At 35.6% G+C, this 26114-nt stretch overlaps 1 protein-coding gene across 2 annotated transcripts in view; it reads left to right on the plus strand.

Annotated features, from left to right (window-relative positions):
• Window positions 1–369: 369 nt before the first annotated feature.
• LOC107091308 (anoctamin-5-like) overlaps window positions 370–26114 on the plus strand; it is a 36089-nt gene continuing 10344 nt past the window's right edge. The window contains exons 1-9 of one of the 2 annotated variants that reach the window (XM_015385154.1): window positions 370–649; window positions 8412–8456; window positions 18333–18397; window positions 21528–21632; window positions 23388–23456; window positions 23626–23910; window positions 24024–24143; window positions 25193–25308; window positions 25402–25536. In XM_015385154.1, coding sequence (XP_015240640.1) covers window positions 574–649; window positions 8412–8456; window positions 18333–18397; window positions 21528–21632; window positions 23388–23456; window positions 23626–23910; window positions 24024–24143; window positions 25193–25308; window positions 25402–25536 — 1016 coding nt within the window. In that variant the 5' untranslated portion in view covers window positions 370–573. The remainder of the gene's footprint in view (window positions 650–8411; window positions 8457–18332; window positions 18398–21527; window positions 21633–23387; window positions 23457–23625; window positions 23911–24023; window positions 24144–25192; window positions 25309–25401; window positions 25537–26114) is intronic. The other variant, XM_015385161.1, reaches the window with a different exon arrangement.

Genomic DNA, 26114 nt, shown 5'->3' on the forward strand with positions numbered 1-26114 from the left:
ATCGGGACAAGCGTGTCAGATAATGAATGGGTGGATTTCCTTTTATCTCTATTTTCGAAACAAAATGCATCAACTTGAGTTACTCAGAAACTGCCACTAGATGGCGAAATTGGAATGAAATCCTAAACCTTGCTGTCTGCTCCTGTTTGATTTAAACGATTACGCAGGTAAGCATCTTAGAATGCCCTGATGCACAAAATCAACATTAAAACAGAACAGTCTGATGCAAGCATTTTTACACACAGAAACACAGACTGTTAAAAGGAGAAGAAAAAAACATCTTAACACATTTTTGCCAATGGAAAAAACGGGGCATCGCCACTCCCCTTTATGCGCGCCTGGTCTGCGCGCGCGCATGTGAGCGCAGCAGGGTACAGTTTCACTGACAGTCAGTCATATCCACCTATTATCACCCATCCATCTGATCAGACTCCCGCATATCAGCGCCTTATCCATGCCTGTTTCTTGCCAGGTGGGTTCTTCATTGATAAGTGGGGAACGGTGACATCCTCACTGGCCTTCCTGCTTTCCTGAGAAGGTGAAGCAGCCTTCTTATTATCACCGTTAGCCGCTATGAGACGACTAACGGGAAAGGCGAAGGAGGAAACTTTGATCGAGCTGCACAGCGCCTCGGATTCTCAGCTCACAGGTAATAACACAAACATACCGCCACTGCCCCTCATAAAATCGCAGATATATCGTGTTTGATCTAATTAAAACGGAAACATTTGCGAATAAGGCTGCCATGCTTCCTCCTCATCAGATGAAGCAGCGCATACAGTATAAGCTGCACGCTGCAGTAGTAATCACCAACCTACTACTGAGCTTTATGTGCTCCTATGTTAACATGAGGATGCCTCATTATATAAACATTGGCCAGAACATTCCTATACAATATATTATTAATATAAATTGATTTATTTTCCTAAAAAAAGAAAGGTTAAATAAATAAAAAAAATATACTCAGAGATCAACAAGTACACATGTTTTAATGAGACTGAACTTTTCCCAGACAGGGTGGTACTTGTGTTAAAGCATGTTCATTTTACATGGAGCCAACTTCTTTATGAATTTATGTTCAGCCCTGTTATAGTTTTGTTTTATTAAAGCTATCAATTACAATAGTGCTCTCAAAACCTTTGTTAAGGATCACTGTGATCAAGTGGGTCAAAGGACCCATTTGATCTCTTTGCTTTAAACAAAGTTGCAAAAAGGGCAACATAACTTAGAAAAGTCTGCTGACAAATACGTATGTTTCCTTCCTTAAACTGCTGCATGTTTCCAACATCATTGCCTAATCCAAGGTAGTCAGTGGATTTAGATGAATTATTAATGATAAAATATTTATGGATTTATCTATGTTTATGTTTTTTCAGACATTCGTGTAGTTGACTTACTAGATTATTGAATATATTTTAGATAATTTAGATAAACACTGACAGAAGTCTGTCAGTTACTATCAGTCAAGATTAAACAGAACCTCTGATTTCTTGTGATCTGTAAATGTGATAACTGACCGCTGGATTTTAGTTTGTCATCAGAAACAGGGAAGTCATTACGTTTGAGATGTTGAAACTTCATGAATCTTTTGTAAAGTATGAATCAAACTGACAATGGAGAAGAGAAACTGTAATCTAAGAAATGTTACTAAGAATTTTAACAATTTAAGCCATAAAAGCAGATTAGTTTGATTAAAGGAATATACATATCTGAAACACTTAACCTTTTGATTTGATAACAGTTTTTATCCAAATTTTAAAGTCTCAACATAATTCTACTGCATGATTTTTACTGGTAGATTAAACTCCAAATCTAGGTTGCTAGGACACAAAAGTTGTGTCTTGGCAAATTTCAATTTGAAATTAGCTTTCATTCAGATAAGCTGAGTGATAAGTGAGAGGAAAAGTATGACACAACGAGAAAATTAAAATAAAACCGCTGAAACGTTCCTATTCCTTTTATGCTGCTCCAAAATTCTTGATATTTTAATGATAATGCACCGATACAGTGTTGTGCTCTATGACAGGCCTCCCCAACCTTGGTCCTCGAGGGCCGCTGTCCTGCAGGTTTTAGAGGTTTCCTTGCTCCAGCACAGCTGATTTTAATTGAAAGCTGATTAACAGGCTTTTGGTCTACTGCAATCATTATAATCAGCTGTGCTAAAGCACGGAAACCTCTAAAACCTGCAGGACAGCGGGCCTCGAGGACTGAGGTTGGGGATGCCTGCTGTATGGGCTCAACTCATGCACGGACAGATCACTACTGCCTCTCTGCATTTGGGTCCTCAAAGCCTCCACCCCAATTGTGCCACTAGTGCTGCTTTAAGGTGGAATTTCAAAATATGTGACCAGCAGAGCTGCTGAACATATCTCTGCAATTTCCTTGAGGTACTTAATAATACCTTGTTGCATTCAATGTAATGTCAATGTAAACCAAATTCTCTTTACCTTTGTTGTTCAAACAACCCAAACACACCGAATGGTGTAATATTGATCATCCATTTGGGCTTTCTTGCTGCTGCTTCGCAAGATGCAGCATTGATGGTTTTGACCTTATTTCACTAATAGCTTTCTTCTGGTAACACATGCATCCATCTTCTTCTACAAGTGCCTCCTTACTATGTACCTTAAAGCAACTATACTGTTTTTTAATTATTTTTATTTAAAGTGGGGAAGGTTAGCTTTAGAGCCCATTTGAACCAGTGTGTATTAACTTGTTTGTACATTATTAGTGTACAATAAAGATTTTTTAAAGATTTTTTTAAATAATGGTTTCAACTACCAATACTTGTTAAGAGCAGAAATGTTAATTATCATTAATTTTCTTAGACAGGAAAAAAGGAAAGCATTCACTGTAATGTGGTTTTTTACTCAAACAGTGGTATTCATTGAGGTTGATTTGAGGACTAGCTTCAATAAATCTTGATTGTAGATTGTAGAAACTGATTTAGCTTTTAAAGAAAATTAATGTTTTTTTAATGTAATAATTCCATATCTTTCCAGTATTAGGAGCCCTAAATTTAAACTTTGCGATTTTTTCTTGGTATGCATTATGTTTAATGTTTTGTGTTTTGTTTTTCTTACTAAATTTACTTTTTTTGAAATGATTAAATATTATTGGTATTTCATATTAATTTGGAATATTTGTATATTTAGCTATTGTGGTTTAAGGATGCATATGTGTCACTTTTTAAAGATGATGCATCATGGGAGTTTTGTGTTTGTATATCTCACAGAGTGGAGCCAAATGCTTTTTTGACTTCTGTCGCCCTTTTATTTTGTATGTATGTTCAGCACCACTTTATTCTATCTACTCTCTAAAACGTTTTTAAAAGCAATAACATCTTAGTGGATTTCTTGGACGAATCATCTGAACAACTTGTGTTTGGAAAAGTTAAGGACGCAGCGAGTCAGGCCGGCTCCACTTATTTTTGAACCCTACACCGGTTATATAGATGTAGGTAGATATAGAAGAATATGCAAGCCATAGTTGAGGTATTTTTTTCTTTGTTAGTCCCATTGGCATGATAAACTATAATAACATCCCCAGAAGGATTCAGGTTTTACTTCTATGGTTTCTCTAGAATCTCAGTAAATGTCCACATAAGCTCTGCATTAAAGGTCAGCATGAAATATACAAAACAAAGAAACTGTATTCCCAGCTCTCCTGGGGAATCACTTGATGTTCAGGCAGCACAATCAACTCCTAACTCAATATTTCACATTTTATTTACCATCCATCTAATGGTGTAATTGCTAGTAGAAAGAGGTTTTTCAATTATTGTGGGTGAGCTGTGAGGTAATAAACTATTCTTGCTGTGCAGAGGCTTTGTTAAGGCTCTTATCAGGACTACCCTTCAGGAACGTGTCAAAGGGTAAACACAGAGGAGAGGAAAGCCTCTATCTTCATGTTTATTTCTAGTGTGTTACCTTGTTCACAGCTGTTCAAACAGTGATTCATAGACAATCATGACTATATACTTGATACACAGTGTACTGACTAGTGAGCACTTAATTAACTGGGGTAATATTCTGGTAAATCGTACATAGATAACTCTTTTAACTTGATGTCACCCAAATTGAAATATTAATAAACTCAAAGGCTTTTTATGTTACAATCCCAGATTTATTGCACCATCATGAAGTGAAATACATTAAGTGGCCTTCTTCTTCAGGTGATTCTGACCATTTGTTATTTACAGTAGGCTACAAGCTTTATATTCATTTGAGGTGATCTCATGTGGTGTATATCACATAGACCATGACGTGATCTTGTCAGAGGTGAAGCAGAGTACAGGAGTTGCTATGGAAACTGGACTTGTAATCGCATTATCCCATTAGACAGAGGTACGATATAAGATGAGACAGCAAAAGGAACCAAATCCCATCTGCTTAGGCAACCACAGATAAAAGGTCTGGATTATCTGGTTAGATTTTCGACTTGAGTAAAAGAAATATAATCCAAGGGTTAGGAAATGTAATCCAAAGTAATTTAATGGTTTTTCGGTTTCTAGATTTACCACAGTCTTAATACAGATTAAGTAGACCCTAATAGTGTGCATTGGTTTCAAGTTTAGCGACGGTTTTGAAAAGTCAAGCATTTATCATAATCTGATTACTCTAAAAACTATGTAAAAAAAAAATTATCCTAGAAACCGACTGAACTGAAAACCCAAAGAGGGTACCATGTTTTTTGAAGCTGCATGAAGTTCTTAGATTGGCAATATCGTGACCTCATGTTCAGTTTTTAGAAAATATTAATATTATTAATAGTTATTAAAAGAAAGAAAACAAAACATTCAGAAATGGTGGATTAGGGAAACCATTTATATGTCATGCAGAAAACAGGTGTAACATTTTCATGTATATTTCCTTCTACATTAATTAAGTCCTTCTTCAATGCATAGTGCCATGCAGGCAAGCCACTTACTGTTCCTCTAAGGTGGGTTCAAAACCCAAGTTTGTTTGCAACTGGCTTTAAATACTTCTCGATGTAGTTTGCTGAAGAGCTCAGTGACGCCTTTTATTTTTGACATTGCCTCAGCAGTGTAGTCAAAGGACAAGTCCTTCCTGAAAATAAATCATAATTATATACTTGTTATAAAACCTATTAGAGGGAATGATGATTGAAGGATGAAATACTTAGAAATCTCCTAACAATCAGCTGTTCTTACTTTAGACAAAGCAGTGCACCAACAATAGTAGATGACATGTGTCTTCAAATCATCACTGTGGAAACTTCATAGTAGCTACACCTGTGTGTGCAAAATTTCCCCGATCCGATCTAAACCTTGGTTGATCGAAGATTCAAAATCTTTCTTTACATGGACATTAAATAAGTTATCCGATCATGATGTTTGTATACCTGCAACAAGGGTTCGATCCGATTAAATAATTTAAATATGCATGGAAATGTCAAATTTGAATGAAAAATGGCAAAAAAAAGATATATACTGACATCTCACACATCAAATGTGGACATTATTTTACTTCAGAAAAAAAAGTTCTCTCTTTCTTGACAAAATTTCTTTCCAATCATATAAGATTAGAATCATCACTGACATGTTTACATGAAGCATTTTGGATCTTATCAGGCCTTCAATCTGATTATTTACATCCATGTAACCAGGACCTACTGGACCTCCAGGAACTCCTGATGTCTCTGGTTTAATACAAGGAACCTGATAGTTGTAAAGCAAAATCATGGATTCAGCTGTTTGTAATGACTCTTAAAGCACTGAATAAAGCTGCAGCCGAAACTTCATGAATCTCTAAAAAAAAAAAAGTCTGGAATGGACAATACTTAGACTTAGACAGACTTTATTGTCATTTTGTACACACAGAGTGTATTCAAAAATAAATTTAGTTTATCACAGCTCTCAAGGCATTTCCATTTCTAAAGCTGCAGTAGTCATAAAATGTAAATACTAGTGTTGGACCGATGCCGATACCAGTATCGGACGGGGCGCCGATACTGCCCTAAAATGGTGGTATCGGTATCGGCAAGTACCAACAAATAGAGCACCGATACCATTTTGAGAGCCATAAGTTTATTCAACTATTGTCACCCACTCCTGGTAGGCAATACAAAGTTCTACTGGATTCACTTTGTATTAGAGTTTTTCCTGCTTCACAAAGGTAGGCAGCAGCTTAACAAAGCCATGATGGCAATTATTTTACATTATTATGGTATCGGTATCAGCCAGGTATCGGGTATCGGTATCGGGGCCAAAAAATGGCATCGGCGCAACACTAGTAAATACTTCACATTGCATGTGCCAGTTTCCTTCAACTAAACATTATTATTCACAACACTCTGTGAACAACCAGACACAAAAGACTTTTTGCTTGACAATTATTTATTCCATATGCAACTTCCACTTTGTTTTGTTGGCTATTGCAAGACAATACCAGTATTTATGTTAAAAATATCTGTAAATATGACTTTGCAATACACTTAGTGTTGGATTTTTATTTACTGTAAATTACAGCCCTTCAAATGAACACCCATCCATCCATTTTCTGACACGCTTAATCCCAAGTGGGGTCGCGAGTGGTGCTGGTGCCCATCTCGATGGGCGAGAGGCGGGGTACACCCTGGAAAAGTCGCCAGTCCATCGCAGGGCAACACAGAGGCAAACAACCATTCCTGCACATACTCACACCTAAGGAGAATTCAGAGAAGCCAATTAACCTAACAGTCATCTTTGTGGACTGTGGGAGGAAGCCGAAGTACCCGGAGAAAACCCACGCATGCTCAGGGAGAACATGCAAACTCCATGCAGAAAAAGAATTGAACCCATGGCCTTCTTGCTGCAAGGCAGCAGTGCTACCCACCGCGCCACTGAGCAGCCCTAAAATTTTATTACTAAATTTATAAATGACTTTTACTTTTTTAAAAGAATGACTACATAAAAACAAAAGAAACATTTCAGTGACATTTTATATTTATTTAGATTCAGCATTCGATCCATTTACCCTTAGGTCAGATCCTATTCCATTGTTTATATCTACCTTGAATTGTTTGCTTTGGATTTATTGATAAAAGGCTATCACATTAAAGGCCACTAAAGTGTGTTTTTATTTATCTGTCAACATAGAAAGCCTTGAATCCTGCAGCAAAAACATGTCTGGTCCAGAGCAGCTCTTTCCTCTTGTAGTAACCAACTAAAAGCAGAAGGATTCTGCTGAATTCTTGCAATTACTTTAGACGTGTGATTTAAGGTTTGTGTCATAGGTTGTGTAAACCTGTTTTGTTACAATGCTTTTTCTTCAGATGCTCCCTGACTCATGTTAGAGCTATATTGTGATGCATGAAGATGGTATTCTATCCTTTCTATTGTTAACTTCCTCTGTTTCTGAATAAGTCAAGATGTCAAATAATATCCTGATGATAAGACAGGAAACATTTTTTTATGTGGTTCAACTAGGATGCATTATTTAGACTGCTTCCATTTTTTTTTTTTTTTGCTTATTTATCAAAGTTTTATCCATTCTTAAGGGTTAAAATCTCTACTGTTACCTATTTCACTGCCAGTGAGTATACATCTGCATAATTTAAACCTTCAATCATACTAATTACTAACCTTACTAATTTAAATAAATGTCTTTTTGACTTGAGACATTTATCTAACTTTCCTTGTGAACTCAGTAAGAAGACATAGCAGGAAACGTGGTGTGTGAGATAGAGATGATGTCTTGTCAGAGAAGACACGGGACTGGGTTGAAACTCAGGATGTGGTGGCTTCGCTTTGACACATGGCACTGCACTGTCTGCTAGACTATCAGGACTTACTGGTTGTCATAAGTGTTTGAATATAAACATGTTTGTTTGAATGTAAACACTTATGACTTGTGGCCTTTTTAGTGGTTTCAATATCATTTAAGAAACAGAAATCATTTCACTTTTGTTTTATGTTTATTCAAACTAAAAAAATAAAAATCTATTTCTTATTGATATATGCTTTCCTGCACTTCATACTACTGTGAGACCATTTGGGATTAGTTAAAGCCCTGCTTAGATTGAAGTTGTAGAGCAACATGTGACATGTATTCCCACCTCCCCTTGAGAGAAGTAGCCTATAATGTTATCTGTCATCTGTTGCTGTGATTACTTAAACCACATGTATTGTTGTGCAAAGAATTATGACTCTCTGAGGCCATAAAAAAGGAAGAGCTGGTTTGAGTGAAGTAAGCCGGTAGGCCTAGTGCTTTTTATGAATAACAGACACCTACATATCTACTGTAGCCTGAGTCATAATGAAAAATGTTGGTACCCACTCAGATGTACACAACATGCTCTAAAGTGAATAAAAGTGCTTATCAGATGCTTTTTAAACTAAAATTTAAATGGAAAGGTACCTTTTCCAGTTTAATACTACTTCCTAACTCATTTCTATCTATTCTTTGAAGATGGTCCTGCTGTGCTGACTGCATTCAGGATAAACTTACCCTCAGGTACGGCTGATCGGAGGCTTTATGTCATGCGTTACTGTTTGTTCTATTGCCATCACACATTGTCGTTTCGCCTTCTATGCTCCGTTGACACGTCTTGCTGAACTCTCATCTTTGTCGGCCTTATTGCTCTCTTTTGATGCCTTATTTCAAAGACATTTAGGTCACGGAGATACAGATATCTGCATGTATGCCTGCTTTATATCAGCCTCCATAATTTAGCTACTAGTTGTATCAGGTCATCTGTCCTCTGTTTGTTTGTGCTGCCTGCTGTATTTACAGCTAAATAAACCATGCATGAACACTCACACCCAAACTTAAAGTACAATTTCCAGTGATTGCTTGATTTAATAATAAACCATGATTAGCTTGACCATGCACCCAGCCGGATTTAAGCATCCTGCAATAGTGCAGTGCTCTTCATAACATTGCAATCCTGTCTTTATATTCTTAATAGTCTTCAAAACAAAAATCCCGTGTTTTTTTTGGCAAACATTAAAAATTAAAATAAAAGCACAAGAATAGATGTTCTTTAATCGTAAGCACAAGAAAAGTCATAAGTTCCGCATTTATTACTTTTTTTACAGTTAAAAACTAAAATGTTAGAGTTCAATGAAATTATTTTTAAGTGTGGCTGTTAACCTTATAGTATATAGTTTCACCACTGCTATGAACCCACATTGCAATGTTTATTTCCATAGAAATTGATTAATTTCACAAATTCATGTGATGTAGACTAATAAATATATTAACATCAACATGCAACTTTAACTATAGAACAAGTTTAACTGGAGGCAACCAGACTTCAGCTCAGATTTTCTGAAAACCATTCATTAACCATTCATTAGTCTTTGTCAATCCTAGGGCCTAACACAGATCTAATATTACACCAGCTTTGTTCTCAATATCAACAATAACTTAGAGAAGAAGATTTAATCTCTGATTTTTTTCCTACTAAATCTGATTAATCATTTTATTTTTCTAACTTATGTTTCATAAAAAAATGCCATATATTGCTTAATATAGGTGACAACAAAATTCAAGCTGTGAAACATGCTTGCAAAATAACCAGGTCTTACAAGAAACACTGAAAATAACCTTGAGTTTATTAGTTGTGAGTAGACATTTAGAAACAAAATGTTAATATTGTAAAATTCTGAAATTATATAATATCATAACACAAAAGTTTCATTTAGTTTTATTTTATATGCCTGGTTATGACATGGCTTTATGTATAAAGATGCAAAAACAAAACAACCAATAAAGCATTTGCTCGTTCGACTTTTGAATCACTGCTTGGGTTCAGACAACATCTAGATTTGCTGCAGTCATTCTAGCTTTTACAAAATCAGGAGCATTAAATAGAAATTTCAGATGTATTTTCTTTTACATTCCTCAATAATACGTATATAACTGTCAACTTACTGAGAATTATTATATTCTTAACCACTACAATGAGATGTGCAGGTCCTGCAGCTCATTTGTTTCGCACCAGTTTCTCTCATCCACATTATATCGATCTACATTACCCCCTGAAAAAGTTTCCTAATGTCCTCCTGAAAACTGTGGTAATTTCTTTCTCATTTGTCAACATTTGCCATAATGAGCTGCAGCAGATATACTTCTTGCAGAATAACACAGCTTGAGGTAAAAACATAATCCTGTTCATTGCATGTGCTTGCAATGGAAGTTGGCAAAACCCACTATAGAACACAGTCCATATCACGTGAACAGAAAGACCAACAGATGACTCTATAAGTAACAGTTCTATTTGACTTTTTTAATAAGGTTAAATGTATTAATAAGAATATAACCTGAATCACTAAGCGAGGCCAGTGGCAGATGAGAGGCTACAAAACATGGAAAATCTACAACATGCAAAGAGGATCAACCTTCTGAAAAATATACAAGAGCCAGAGCAACATGATCAAAGAATTTATGAGAGAGAGAGAAATGACTAACAACAATTCGGACTCAGATAATTAGAAAGAAGCTGTACAATCTGAGCAAAACAATCAGTGGAATAGAAAATATGGAAGCACAGAGGGGAAAAATGTAAATAAAATATAATTAATATAATTGAATCAGTCAATATTTCTAAGTAATTGATGTGATAATTAACATTATTCTAAATTGCAGATGTACCATGGGAGTACATGGCCATGTAAATACAGCAGTTGCTGTAATGAGAGTCAGTAGGCTGTGAATTTGAACAATTCTTGTGTGTTCGAGTAAGTGTAACTGTAAAAAACAAGGAAGTTAAAACTGAAAGTTGTTGACAGTCTTGCTGAATATTTATTTCAATAATTAAGCTGCTGCTGCACTGAATCAGTTCTGATGCTATATGTGCTAAAATGTAAAATGAAACCACTAAGTATGGGACCAAAGATACCACATTACATTTTCCTCCGCTATGGTTCTACTCAGAGGCTTGATGGATTTGCTTATGCTGACCACAGCCGCTTCATTCAGTGCAGCAAATCAGCTCCCTGTTGTTGTAATTTATATCCTGGCACAAGTGACCTGCTCTGAAAATCCACTGTAGAACTTTTCCACTGAAGTCTTAAATAATTCAAAGTGATTTAAGAGTTTGCTGATTACGATTATACTCTTATCACTCTGGTTATTTTAGTGAATCTGATGTAACATTTTTGTTATTCATATTGTTTCATACATAGTAAAAATAGCAACTTTAATTGAAGATTTCAAGATTGAGCCAGGATTTTGGAAAAAACAAAAATATAAAATAAAAAAGGTTAACAGTTATAAGTGTTCATCTCCTTTTTTACTCTAAAAGTAAGATTTACTCTAAATGGAAGAAAAGTTTATCCCAAATTCTGACTTTGCTTACCATTGAATTTACATTTTTTAGTGTTACATGACCGCCAAGGGACAAATTGATAGAAGCAAGGCTGCTGTAGACAGGCAACACCATCAATGCAAGATAATCGTCATCCCCAAGGATTCGAATCATCAACCCTCAGGGGTTGCAGCCTACATTACATCCTGCATTAGTTACTGTGCAGAATGCACATGCATTTGAATAGATAAGAGTTCCCAGAAAGGTTTGAATTCTAGGAAAAACTCTACTAATTGTTTTTGTTAAAAATTGACACTAAATAGAGTTTCTTGAATTTAACTGAGTAGATTAACACCAGCTCTTTGAATTAAGTAACTCCTGCAAAGGTGAATTCGACTAAACAAGTGTAACTTGCGAAACTGCAACACCAATACTGTAACACTTATCATTATGATGTGAAATCAATCCTGATAACAGCCATAATTTGAAAAGAGATTTGAAGTGGAGTCGGGGTATTCTGCTCTTTATTTTCGTTTATGATCTTTGTATACTACGTGAAATAAAAGAGTAAATTAGTGTTTTGCTTTGGGTCTGGGATTAGCTCTGGGTCTGAGAAGCACTAAATGAAGTCGTTTCAGCAGAACCCGTATTGATCTTTAATTAGTTAATAACCTGAGCCTTTGGTGGAAGGAAACTCTTCAGAAAATAGATCCAAAAACGACATATTTTGAGTGGAAGAACAAGACATTTGATAAATTAAAAAATAACTCTCCATGCTGTTTTTTTCTAAGTGAAGGACGCAACATTTAACTGGAAATTTGTTTATAACAAGAACAAGAGAGAAACAATAATGAGAGAACCACACATAATAGAAGCAAATCATACAAGAATTAAAAAATGAGGCACTAAAAACAATATAAACCGAGTATGAAAGAAACCATGAAACAGAAAAGCCCTAAAAAACTGAGAAATTCATGGATCCCTGGGTACCTTTCAATACTTTAACAACACATTCTGCATTTACCTGTTTTTCATAGTTTGTTTAACCTTTTAACAAAAATTGTGTTTCATTTTTTGTTGCTTCTTTGCCAGTAATCCCTTGACATAAAGGTTTTAATCTCCATGAAATTACATCCAGTTGATAAATAAACAAATGGGTGATAGAAAAATAGCAATCTTGACACTGTGTGATTTCCCTCTTAATGGAGCTCTAATGCTGAGTGGTAATGTCTTTCCAATTACTGACCTTTCAGATGAAACAAATTACACTATAGATCTTATTTTTACAGCTCTTTTGCAACAATAATATGCTTTTAGCTCACTAACTCTGTGAGGGACACACATTTATCTGTTCAGATCTTTATCTGAGACTACCTAGTTCATTCTAATACCCACAGACTATAGCTCCAACACGTTCCAAAAAATGCTCAGATAGCCAAACTGCAATTTATGACCCAGCTTGTGTTTTGGTAGGCCTGGTTTCAACAACACACATAGCAACGCTGAATGATGCATTTTTAATGAAAGCCAACAAGACAGTGAAACGGCCTTAGTTAGTCTCATAAAAAAAAAACTCATTTGAAGCTAATGATTAAAAATAGTTTTCCCAAAACACCAGCAAAACCAAGCAAAGCAAATATAATCTGTCCTACCTTTGCTATTTTTTTTTTTATCAAAAGATTTTTTCATTGAATAAAAGCCAGTTTGTGGAATATTTTCAACCATTATCTTATTTTCATTAAAACGTTTCGTCTCTGTATTAAGGCACAGCTGCATGCCCATATTTGGAAACTGTATCTGTGCATAAATCATAAACACCTCTGCTACTCTGGCGTGTGTTTTGCTGGAGCTTTTTTTCTATCTTAAATTGGTGCATATCATTGGATTCTGTAGAAGATGACCTTTCCAAAGAGGTATGAAGCTCACTTGTTATTGCTAGGTGATCCTGTCCAATTCGGATTTAGGGTTTATCTGAATTCTCAGGGTCAGGCAGAGGCTCAAAGCCTGGTATTTCAAGACAAGCAGGTATATGTATGGCAATAAGAGTTACTGCAAAGAAGATGCAGGTTATTTACTATAACAATTTGACTGAAGCAAAATAATGGCCTGAAGCTGTGCAGGAAGAAGACCTGCCCTAAGGGCATCTGAGGTGACATAAAATTTTCATTGCTTAGCTTAGTAGTTGCAGTATGACAGACAGGAGTTGCCGCTCAATTTATTCAATTATAATGACGAAAATCTTGGGGTAGCGTAGCAGTTTCTCTAATCTTATTGTCTTAACTTTAAGACAACACCTACAATTTAATTAGTAAGAAGTTGTAAATAAGTGGTTGAATTTTCTTTAATTCAATTTAGAGCAATTGGAATTTGTTTGAACTAATTCAAAAAGCAAATCAAAGATGTATATAAAACATTTTTGTTAAACAGTGTTTTAAAATCAGCACCCATTTAAAATCTTAATATCATGAAATCAGTATTTTTTAAGGAATAACAGAACAGAGTTTTAAAAATTGAGGCAGACAGATGTGTTTGAAATTGTCTCCTGTGATTAATCAGTAGCAGCAATACTGGGAGCTTACTTTACTTCAGAATGTCTTAAAAGCATTGTTACCTGGGAGTAATAGTACCATGAAAGTGTATAATAATGCTTGCATAATTTAACAATCACAGAGCAAACAGAATGGATAAATGATCTGGGCTTTGAGCAAATGAACTAGAGGCTTTCATACAAGGTCGATTCATTTAGGCATTTCTCTGCACTTTATCTGCCCCATCAATCTCTTTTTTATTTCCATTTTATCCTCTAATCTGGTCCTCTTTATCTTTGTTTGAGTCTTTCTTTATCCTTTTTTCCAAACTGAGAGAGGCCAATCAAACTGTGAGGACTTTAGATTACTTCCATTTGTCCTTACTTTGCATCCTTCAGCTTTGAGAGCAGCCTTTAGCCATGCAGAAACGCACTAGCGATTTATTGGGTAAAAATGCATTTTAAGAACTAGCCAGATAAGCCTGGAATAGATATAGATAGTCACTTATGGCCAGCCAACCCCTAAAATGCAGCTATTTTGTTCTTCTTTGTTGGTAATAAAGTTTCCGGTATTGCCTCCAGGTCTTTAATAACATTTTATCTTTTATGGTTTATATCCAAATTCCAAGACACTTTTCCACTTTCCAGAGTAGAGATGCCACATAAATCTAATATTTAAATTTCAAACAACTGCACTTTGTTTAGGCTGAACCCTGGAATGGTCTCAATAGCAGAAAATAGAATTCTGCACTTTCTCATATATAACATCCTTTTTTTTCATACATTTTTTTCATAAATCACATCTATGAATTAGTCTTATACTTCAATCAACACACACACACACACACACACACACATATATATATATATATATATGTGTGTGTGTGTGTGTGTGTGTGTGTGCGCTTCACTTGATGATGTTAAGCTTGAATACTGTTTAGAAACGCGCTGCATTAAGTTTTTTGGTGAGATGTTATTGAGCTGCTTCATAATGTTGCAGTTGGGAGGTCTATAGCTACCCCTGTTTTCTAAACATCAGGCTCTGCTATTATTTAGCCTGGAGTACTACTTTGTGGCTAAGTTGCCATCTTTACCAAGATGCAGAAAGACGGTCACAGCTTGTAAGTGCTCTAATGCTGCAAAAGCCTCAGCAGTTTCTCTCATGGATTTGTTGTCTATCTTTGCCTTTTAAGATAAGCTTATTAGAACTCATAACATTGTCACCACCCAGGTGAAAGGTTTGTCTTTTATTTCTTCACAGTGAATAAGACCAACTAACTTAGAATGTTATAAATTTAATATGAGCCTTGAGTCTCTACCAAGAATAGCAAGTGAGGTTTGGTACTTTGGAAGATTTGTTACATGTCTAATGATGATAATTAAAAAAACTTTTAGCTCCCTACATTAGCAGTGATTTGATCTATATGTTATATTGAAATAATTTGAGTATTTAAAACAAGCAGGGCTTTAGTATTTCTTTAGAAAGTCATAATAGAGGTAGAGTAAACCTAGTGTGTCAATTTGCCTTTTACAGGGCAAATAGAGCAGCTTACCTTTTTAAATCAGTTATTTCAGCATATGTCTGTCTATCCGTCTGTCTATCTATCACTAATTCAGTTGGCCTGATGAAAGTGGGTTGGAAAATAAGGGACATGAGACTTATGCTGGTGAAGATTCTCAGTCATCCAGGTCATAGTCATTCCAAAAAAGTAAAAAAAACAAAACAAAAAACACTGGATTTTGTTTCCAGGTTTGAAGACAATATAGCTCCCATCCAGGAAGCTTTTTCAAATCAAAATGTGACTTACGTGGCACTTAGTTTAACATTTGGGATTTACAGATAATTTAAAATTATATTAAGTTATCAACTGAACTGATCAAATGAATATATAGTAGCTAAACTTAAAGTTAAACTTGTCTTTAAGTTTCTGTTTAAGTGCCCTGGTTAGTTTCATCTCTGCAGATTTACCACATATTCAGCTGGCCTTTTGCTCTTGTTTGCTCTAGCCAGCCTCTGATAGCTGCCAGCGTGGTTGGAATAAGGCCAAAAAAACAGAGACAAAAAAGAAATGAGGGAAAAGGCTTCTTGGAAGAAAGTAGAATTCAGACCAAGAGCCAGTCACTCCTCCCTCAGGTTTCTTGAAGTACTGTTGCTTTCTTTAGAGAGGCTGTAACTTATAATCATATTTCCATTCCTTTTTAGTAAGTCGTAAGGCCTTAAATTGAACCTTCATGACCATCTCTGATTCATTGGCCGACCTTACTGTTTAAATAAAAACTGCCTGCCTGTGTAGCTGGCTCAGAGCAGCAAGAGCCTGTCGATGTATGTGTTCTTCCAGACTTTGTTTGCTTCACATGGAGGTCAGTCTCGTGATACAGCAACTGCAGCAGCAGCCTCAGCCTCCGGCTCCTCCCACTCTCCAATGTCTTCATGCAGCCTCCCCCACAGGAAGTGCTGCCTTTCCCACCATTGGGCAGAGCAGCGCTTCATGAGCAAATTCCCCCTTCTATACTCAGCCATGCAGGCAGAGGGAAGAGAGCTGTGTGTCATTGTAAAAAAATCTTTGTGTGTTTATGCTGTGGTCTTTGGGTTACTCATCACTCTTCAAGCTAAGTGCTTGCTAAAATAGTTAGCTATTTTTCCTTTTTTAATTCAGGTTGTCTTAGACGAAAGTGGATTATCAGACTGATTTTATGTGAACATTAAAATATCCCAGCCCGTTCCATATCCAGCACAGTCATTATTCAAGCTTCTCCTGGCTTAACTTAATTACTACTTATTTAGGCTTAGGCTTATTTTACGCTGCATGGGAAATGCACTTATTTTGGTAATTGTTATTGGGTGTAGCTGTATGTAAACAGGAAAATAGAAATATTGTTTGTGAGGTCAGTTCTGGGTTTTGTTTATGTTATTTCCTGTCCAAACTTCAAAACAATAAGAGGTCATCAGAACCTTTCCACACAAAGGCTCCATTGACCAGCTCTTGTTCTCACTATAGCATACGCCTTGATATCAAATTAAAGGGTCCTGGGTCCTTGAATCAGTGATTATGAAGTGGCATAGAGCCCTACTTATGGACTGGACAAGGGCATATGTTTATCTTGCTGGAGTGTATAATGAGCAAGACAAAGAAGGTGATTAAAGACCTGTCAAAGTTAATTGTTAGCAAAATAGCTTGAGTTTAGAGTGGGATTTTTGGGGTCACTTAAAAACAACAGGGCAGCTCAATGTTTGGGAGTGATGCATTTTACATGGTTTGCAAAAATAATACTAGCTGTTTTATCAGCTACATAAATTCTATATTCCCTTCGAAAGACTTGCAAACTTCCAGATTAGCCTATTGCTAATACTTTTTTTTTTACTTTGGACTTGAGAAATCATCCCTCCATCATCTACAATTAGTACAAAACTGCTGCCAGGCTGTTCCAGGTACCAGGCAGTTTAAACCCATCACTTCAGTTTAGTTGATTTACACTAGCTGTCTGTGCATTTCCAATAGATTAGGATTTTTTTTACTCACATTTTTAAATTTAAAAGGCTCTGAACCCAATTATTTAACTGTTTTACTGAACTCTCAAAACCCAAGAAGACCACTGGGATCTTTCAGCCCGAAACCCTTGTCTGTGACATAAATTACCCCTTGATATTTCTTCCACAGTCTCTACAGTCTTTGAAATAAAACAAAATAAATATAATTTAAGACCACCAGAGCAGTAAAGAGGAGATGTTGCATAATGTAGCTTCTTATTGCACTTCTTTACTTACATTGCATTTGTCTGTTGTCTGTGCATATCTTTATGCGAAGCACTTTGGTCGGCATTGTGTTGTGTGGTATAAAGTATAAGGGGAACTGACACGGATACTGACAATGACATGTGTTGCTAGGCGCAAATTAGTTTTTTAATCAACTTGGTGTCGAGCTTAATTTAAGACAAAACAAAGGTTGAAAATATCCATTATCTTATTTGTGCTTATGTTTTTAATAGAACCCAAATTTATATGAAAACTGTTCAAGTCAGGCGACTCCAAATTGCTTTATGACTGTACAGATTCATTAACCAGGCTTCGCACTACCTGCACTCATTCACCAATTCACGCATTGATGGTGGCAAGCTACATGTTAGCCAAAGTGGGACTGGGACACGCTGACAAAAGTAAGGCTGTAATAAAAAGGGAACTGTTGGGCCATCTGACTGCCTTCAGCAAGCCATGCAGATGAAACATCTTGCAGAGGATGAAGGACAAACTCCTCCATCCCATGTCACTGTCGCCCAAAAAATAGAAGGAATACTTTCAACAAATTTAGACAAATAGTATCACAGAGATGGTGTTTGATGTAATCACTGACAGTAATACAATAATAAAGTTAATTAAAAAAAAGATCTTTATGTAAATCTAAGGTGTAAATAGCCATTTAACAACTATTTTTTTCAGATAAAAAAAAGGCATGTTATGAAAGAAAGTAAACTCTGGGCTTTGTTTTTAATCATTATCCCTATTTGAACCTATTTACTCTCTTAAATGTGACATTATGTTTGTTGTTGTTTGCAGATGAAGGCAGCGGTAATGGGGTCAATTCATTATCAGAACGAGCTTCACTGCCTGGACATTCGGAAGTAAGTAATAATGCAATGGAAAGGTACCTTGGGGACAACTAGAGTTAGAGAGTGGGAAGGGTTTTCATTAAAAACAAAGTGTTTGTTGGATAGCTTAGTTAGTCAGGGAGAGGAGAAGAATCTTCTTTCCACAGTAGGTACACTATTAAGTGGTAACAACTCTATTGTATATAATTTTTTTAAAGGCTATTCACTTTGTATATAATTGTTGTATATAAACGTATATTATTTGTTTAAAAGCAATTGAGAATGATTTGTTTGAGCAAATTCTGGACTTTTACTTTAGAGGTCACAGCTCCTTGTTTCTCTGCTGTGAAAAGCAACTATAGAATGTGAAGTTTCCATTATAGAGATACCATGATCCAATACCCTAACCAGTGGCGGTTCTAGACAAAAATGTTCCGGGGGGCCAGGAGGGGCCCCGCGTGTTTCCATGGGGGCCCAGAAAAGCTTGAAATAAAAAACAGAGCAAAGGATTCAAATATATTAAGATAGCTGCATGAAGTGAAATTAGGTTTAATTAAATTCCATGTCTTATTAGGTCATCATACATTCAGAATTCAGAAATTTTACATATTTTTTACTTAATTTAAGTTAAAATTACAGTTTTCCATAAAATCTGAATTAGAACTCAAGAAAAACTGATACATTCAGCTGTAAAAATTAGAGTATTTTCTTTTTTTTTTGTTTAAAAAAAACATTTAGCAGATGAAAACTGGGATCCTGTCTCAATTCCACTGAAGCAATCACCTTATTGTTTTTAGATAATTAAACAGAGTTTGTAAAGAAAAAAAAAAGAAATAGATCCAAAGGACCTATCATTAACCGTGACTGTGACAGCGCATATCATCATTAGAATTTCTCGAGTATTATGTCTAGAGTACAGGGGCCAGGACATGGTCTACAGGGGCACTGGCCCCCTTTGGACCCTGTCTAGAACCGCCCATGACCCTAACTGACCAATTATCTGAATTGGATGAATGAGGCGGATCCAGTCATTTCTTTTTTTTATTAATATTATGCTCAGAATTACAGATACAGGGATCTAATTACTTAAATTCTAAGTTTATAACTTTGTTTACATCATTAGAGCACACACAGCAGTTATTCATAGTTTATGTGTGTGCCCATTTTTTACCTTTTAGCCTTTTGCTCAGATGGTGTGAGACACAGTCAGTCATTTAACAGCCACATCAAATCGGTATTTGTTATAGGATGATTTGCTCAGTCCAGGTATCGGTACTGGATGGAATTTTAAAAAGTGGAAGGGTACATCTGTAGTTTAGGTCCTTATTGCTTAGCAACAGATTTGTCTATCAGATTTATCTTCCTGCGCATTTAGGTGAATAGGAATTTTTTTTTTATATTTGAAATTCAACTCTTGTTAAATCTAAAATGAATCTTTCATGCTTCCTGACAACAACATCTTTAGTGTATTTGAAGCATTTTATTCCCTTGAGTCACTCAGAAGTCAGTCAAGGAAAGACATGGCTTTAATTGCTGAGTCACAAGACGTTTCGATTCTCAAAGAACTCTTTTTTATAGCTAATCAGTTTCAGTTAGACAATAATAAACTTTTGCTGCTCAAGCTTGTGTCTCCTGACACTTTTTTCGTTTTCCTGTGGTATTTGAGAGAATCTGATTGAGGGGCGTTTTTAGTATGTGCAGTATACAAAATAGTATACAATATATTTTACTCTCTTAGAGACTCTAGGGCTAAATACTTGAATTATAAATAAATAATAACACTGTAGTAGATGTTAATAATCATAACCACACCCGGTTATTAGGAAGACAGTTAGTGGATGTCAGGAACTGATAAACAAACTGGGTGGAGTTTAGTTAACTGCTCCATAAGGTTATTTTAGGCATAAAAATGGACAACTCTATCAATGACCTGAATTCAAAAACCAGTGAACAGAAAATCTTGGTGCATATTTCAAGATATCCTGCTCTCAAAATAATATATTTGAAGTTTACAAATATCTAAAAGATATTCAATGAATCATTCTTGTTTAAGATCACTTCCAATTTGCATGACTAAAGCATGAATAAGAATTTATCATAGTGTTTAACTATGAATGCAAGCTTTGTATTTTTTTGATGATATTGTTTATTTTCTTCAAATTAATTCAAAGTGAAGGTTTTCATACATTTTAAAAAACATCTTTCTCAATTTCTTGTATTTTTAGCTGCTGTAATGCAGCATCGGTTTCAAACATTAACCCTTATGTTGTATTTAATCTCCAGAATACAATTTAGGGTTTAAGTAGTATAAAACTTGCCATAAAAGGGATTTTCAACACATTAAATGTTTTTTTGCTCTACCTGAATGTATTTTTGTGTAATTGCAGGCACTACAGTGTTTTGTGTTTTCCTGTCTGTGATGAGCTAAGCAGTAAGGACATTCAGGCACAGGTGTATGTCAAAAAAGGGTTGTTTTAATTAACCCAAAGAAATATAAAAGTCCAAAGATGGATCCAGAAAAGAGGTCAAAGGAACCAAAACTAATTAAACTATCTGTAATAGAACATAACTCAAACAAACTGACCTCCCTGCCCACTGAGAAAAAGGGGAACTTAAATGATCAGTCCACAAAAGAAACACATGAGGCAAAACATACAAAAACGTAACTAAACCCCCTCCATAGCATTAATATGGTCCATACCATAGCATTGGTATGGTCCAAATCAACTCAGCCCCTTGGCCACATGTTGGTTCCTAATCCAAGGGACTGGAGCAACTGCAAAACTGAAACAGAAAAAAAAAATGAAACACAATCATAACAAAAACAGGGTCAACTAAAGAGTGCACACTAATTTTGGAATATAGTGTAGAGGCGATCAATAAATTTCAAATAATTTCAAATGAATCTTTCATGCTTCCTGACTACAACATGTAAATCAATCCTTGTATGAAAAATCTAAATGACATAAATTTTGTTTGTTACCACATCTGTGTGGTTGTAAATCCAGCCATCACACTGTTGGTCTTTGTATGTTTCACAAACACCTGTGAACTGATGTTCACTACTAATACTCTTTGGCAAACTTACAGTTCTATAAATGCACACACAGTTAGGTTATTTATGTTAGTGTCTTTTGTGACTTATTTATTGTTTCTCTTTCAGACTGAAAGGCTGCGACCAAACAGAGACACGGTGTTCTTCAGGGACGGTGTGCGCAGAATAGACTTTGTTTTGTCTTATGTAGATGACAAAGATGAGAGGAAACAGGTAGGTTTCAGAAAATTGCTTCATTGACTTGACTACTTAAATGATCTGCAGATCTGCCTCACTGTGATACAGTCAACATGATTTCATAATCTAAACCCAGAGCTTGTCTGTTCAAAAGGGGAAGTAGGATTCTGGAGTTTTTCCGGAGTTTTTATGAAGGCATGTGATGAACGCTATGAAGTAATGTTTTTAAATATTAAAACCATCAGATGATTCCTGGTTTCTCTACCTTTCTAGATTTTTTTTAAACAAAGAAAAGTCACAAAAATTGACTAATTATCAACCCTTTGTCACATCTATGGTTGACAGAAAGAAGAGAGCATAATTTTACTTAAAAGCAAGGAAAGATATTAGACCTAATTATAATCAATAGTTGTTACATTGGTAACATTTAAATACTCTAAAAATATCCAACCCTTTTTTGTGACCTTGTTAGTGTATACAGTAGGTGCCTTTGAACAGTCAATTTGTAAATAGTTTTTTTTCCACCCTTTTTCAACTTATGCGCTGCAGGGATAGGAGTGGATGGCAAGTGATGAGAACAAACAGTTTAGAGAATAAAATGCCTTCAGGGACAATGAAAACAAAAAAAGAATTACTCTGAGTTCATTTCTGTGCAATTGCTTGTTTCTCCTGCCACCAGTTGGCCAAAAATAGCTCAAGTGAAAACAGAGAAGAAGGCTCATTGTCTGCACTTTTTCACCTCTAGAATGAAGAGATAGTAGTTAAATGTTTACTTTAGAGTTTTATTAATCTTCTGTTCTTTTGGAAATATCATGGCAGCCCCTGGCAACAGCGACTTGATACAGCTCTCTACAATTCCACGAAAGGAAATGGAAATGTCATGAGAGCTGTACAAAACTAAATTTTGTTTTGTATACACTCTGTGTATACAAAATGACAATAAAAATGGTCTAAGTCTTATGAAGTCATTTTAAAGTTTACTTTGGACTCTGGCAGCAATTTATTTCTAATTCAGTCCAGGCCCTAGCCGAGAAAAGTTTTATTTTCTTTGTGACTGAGAGTAGAAAGTAAAAACAACTTAACAGTGAAAAGATTCTTAAAATAAATGATTTATTTAATATTCTGAGCCTATTTACAGCTTATCTTGTAAGTCGTTTTAAACAAGAGGATGTTATAAGCAACACTCATAGAAGTGTGACATAGGATTTATATATAGATGTATGTTAAATATTCATTTACCCTTATTTCTAATAAACCTAAAAGCAGTTTGTAGGATTAGCAACATGAGATTGGCCAAGAAATTCCCTATTAATTCCTCATTAGATTTTGTAATCTAAAGAGCCAAAACACTATTTTAAAAAAAATGAAACAGTCAATTCAAAATGGTTAATTGTAGGAAGGAATAACCTCTAGGTGTAGATATATTTAACTGAGCAGCTCAAAGTAGGGTTACAGTTTTTTTCAACTCTTCATAGACTATATGATAACAGACATTGCCACGATTAAATCAACGGGGGGAAAAAATCTGTAATAAAAGTGACATTTAGTTTTATCTTCCCTGTAATATTTCATTTTAAGTTAGTCCAACTAATTTATATTCAGAATAAAAACCTCAGCTCAGAAAATGTACACTTTATCAGTGTTAGTTGGACCACCCAGTGTGGTCCAACTAACACTGATGGTGCAGTGGGGTAATGGCAGGCTTTGTACATTTTGTGTATTTCCTCACTATTATTACCAATATTGTCCAAATATGGTGGATTTTATTAATTAAATTGTGTTTATCCTCAGGAAAGGAGAAAGACCTTTGAGGCTAACCTTGCAAATGAAGGTCTGCATCTGGAAACAGAGGACAAATCGGTAAGGACTCCCAGCTTTGGAGTAGCAGCGCCATCTAGTGAATATTTGTGGTGGCGCATGAAAATCAACTGAACCCTGTCTTACAGGGATTGTTCAGTTTCTAACTTTGCTGTGCTTCAAAACAAGCTCCCCTGTGACATGTTTGCTGTTGTAATCATTCCTCTATCAGGAGTCCAAAGATCAGAAGACATACTTTTTGAAGATCCACGCTCCATGGGAAGTTCTCGCCAAACATGCTGATATCCTGAAAATTAAAGTCCCCTTCAAAGAGAGTGACATACAGCATGGTCAGGACGTCCATCTGGACTGGCTGTCCTGCCCTTTCCGCCTGCCTGACCACATCATGCATCCACAGACGGACTACTTTACATGCCCCTTTGACAAGAATAAGGAGGACTTCTTCCTAATCAACGACAAAGACACTTTCTTTCCTCCATCTATGAGAAACAGAATTGTAAGTATTTAAGGAATTTTTTTTTTTTTTTTGCAGTGATACATTTGTGAAATCTTAGTTAAGATTTGTATTCTGATTTCTAACCTTTCATAAAATGTCTGCCTTGCTTTAAGGTGTTTTATATCCTAGGTCGTGTCCCGTACTACAGCGAGGGCCGGACCGACAAAGAGAAGACGGGTATCAAACGATTACTCAGCAATGGGACCTACACTGCAGCCTTCCCCCTCCACGATGTAAGGCTGATTATTTCAAATAGTAACTTCTAGATGTTTTGTTTTGTTTCTTTGTTTTTTCCCCATCTCTTTCTCCAACTGTTTTATTGACACCACCTTACATATTTGTACTGTATAACTAGCTCATGTAAAACATTTAGATGTTTTATTTTAGACTTTCAGCCAAAGTTGCAGCTTTTTTGCAGATCTTCTGTTAAATATCCCTAAAATTAAGGCCTTCAAAGGTTTTCTACTTATTGTTTATACAGTTCTTTGATCATTCACAATACTTTTACTTCTTAAAATCAGAAACTAATATAAGAGCCATTTTTGTGCATAAACAAGGTATTTGACTTTGGATTTTATTGCTAACATTGTAATCAACAGCAAGTATAAAGTGGCTCTGAAAATTTACAAATTCCTGTCTAAAGATGTTTCTTTCCAATGTAAAAAATTTGACTATTGAGAATTATTAAAAATTTGTTCATATATATTATTATTATTGTTATTATTATTAAGAAAATGCAAAAAATTGTTTAATTAGGCTTCAATTAAATAAATGTTTAGTTGATTTTGATAGATGCAGATAAACTTGGAAGTTGAAAATAAAACATCTCTTCAGCTTTGAAGCAGACACTGAGAGGTTTTGAATGTTTTAAGAAAAGTACTAGTATTGCACTTTTTCCACCCCTGTCCTCATGTGCCTCTGTTTGATCTAAAGCAAAGAAATTAATTATTTTTATCTAAAAAATATCAGGCATCTAAATGTAGTGAATGTTTGCACCATTACTAAAATGAGGAGTGGTGGCCTAGTGGTAAGGTCATTGTGTTTGGAATCCAGAGGTTCTGAGTTTGAGCCCCACTCCCAAAGACATCCACTCTGGGTCTGTGGGCAAGACCCTTAATCCCCAGGAGCCACACAATGACAGCCCACTTCTCCCCAACGGGATGGGTTAAATGCAGAGAGTTAATTTCGTTACTCTGTACTTGTGACAGTGGAATGACAATAAGAAAATCTGAAAAAAATGGAAGAGTTTTAAAATTAAGTTTTAATGTGCATCTGTTTGCAGTGTCGATACTGGAAAGCAGCAAGAGATGCAGAGTGTGAGAGTGAGCGCTTCAACCTGTACAAGCACTGGGCGAGGTTTCTCTGCTTTTACAAAGAGCAGCCTCTAAACCTTATCAAGTAAACAGGCAGTAGTTTGTTTAATTTCTCACTAGTATAGTTGTGCATATAACCTAGCCGTTATCTATATGTTTGCTTGTTTGTTTCTTGCAGGAAGTATTATGGAGAAAAAATTGGGATCTATTTTGCTTGGCTTGGGTTCTACACTGAGATGCTGTTCTTTGCAGCTGTCATGGGTGTTATATGTTTCACCTATGGATTGCTCAGCTATGACGACAACAAATCAAGGTTATTACTACGTAGGAAGAACAAACAGAACACGTTTTAAATTAGTTTACCTCAGCCGCTTCACTTTAAATTCAATCTTTTGCCAGTCAGTAACTTGACTCACCGTGTAACCATTTTATCCATTTTTTTAATCCATTTTGTGCCTGCAAACAAACCTCTTTGCACCTGTATATCTAACTATTGTGCGTGTATTTATCTTTTATTATGTAAATATTTTAAATAAAATTATTTAATATGAGATTTTGATTTTATGAATATGAGTTTTTGTTTTTGTTTTAGAGTTTTCATATTATTTTATTTTGATGTTCCCGCGGGTCCTTAAAAAGTCTTAAAAGGCATTGAATTCTTCAAAATAAAACTAAGGCAGTGCAAATGTAACGAAAATTGGCTATCCAGCCAAGAGTTTTCTCCATGGGTAAAACCAGTACCAGGGAACATACATGAGGCACAGTGTATTTTGTGCAAGAAGCGATTCAAGCTCGGAGCAATGGGAATTAAGGCAGTGGAGTCACACACGAAGCGCGAAACACAAAGCGTCAAAATCGAGTTACCGAGAAACAGCCGGTATTTCTCAGTTT

Source organism: Cyprinodon variegatus, unplaced genomic scaffold (assembly GCF_000732505.1).
Source record: "Cyprinodon variegatus isolate N-32 unplaced genomic scaffold, C_variegatus-1.0 Scaffold15, whole genome shotgun sequence".
Lineage (NCBI taxonomy): Eukaryota > Metazoa > Chordata > Actinopteri > Cyprinodontiformes > Cyprinodontidae > Cyprinodon > Cyprinodon variegatus.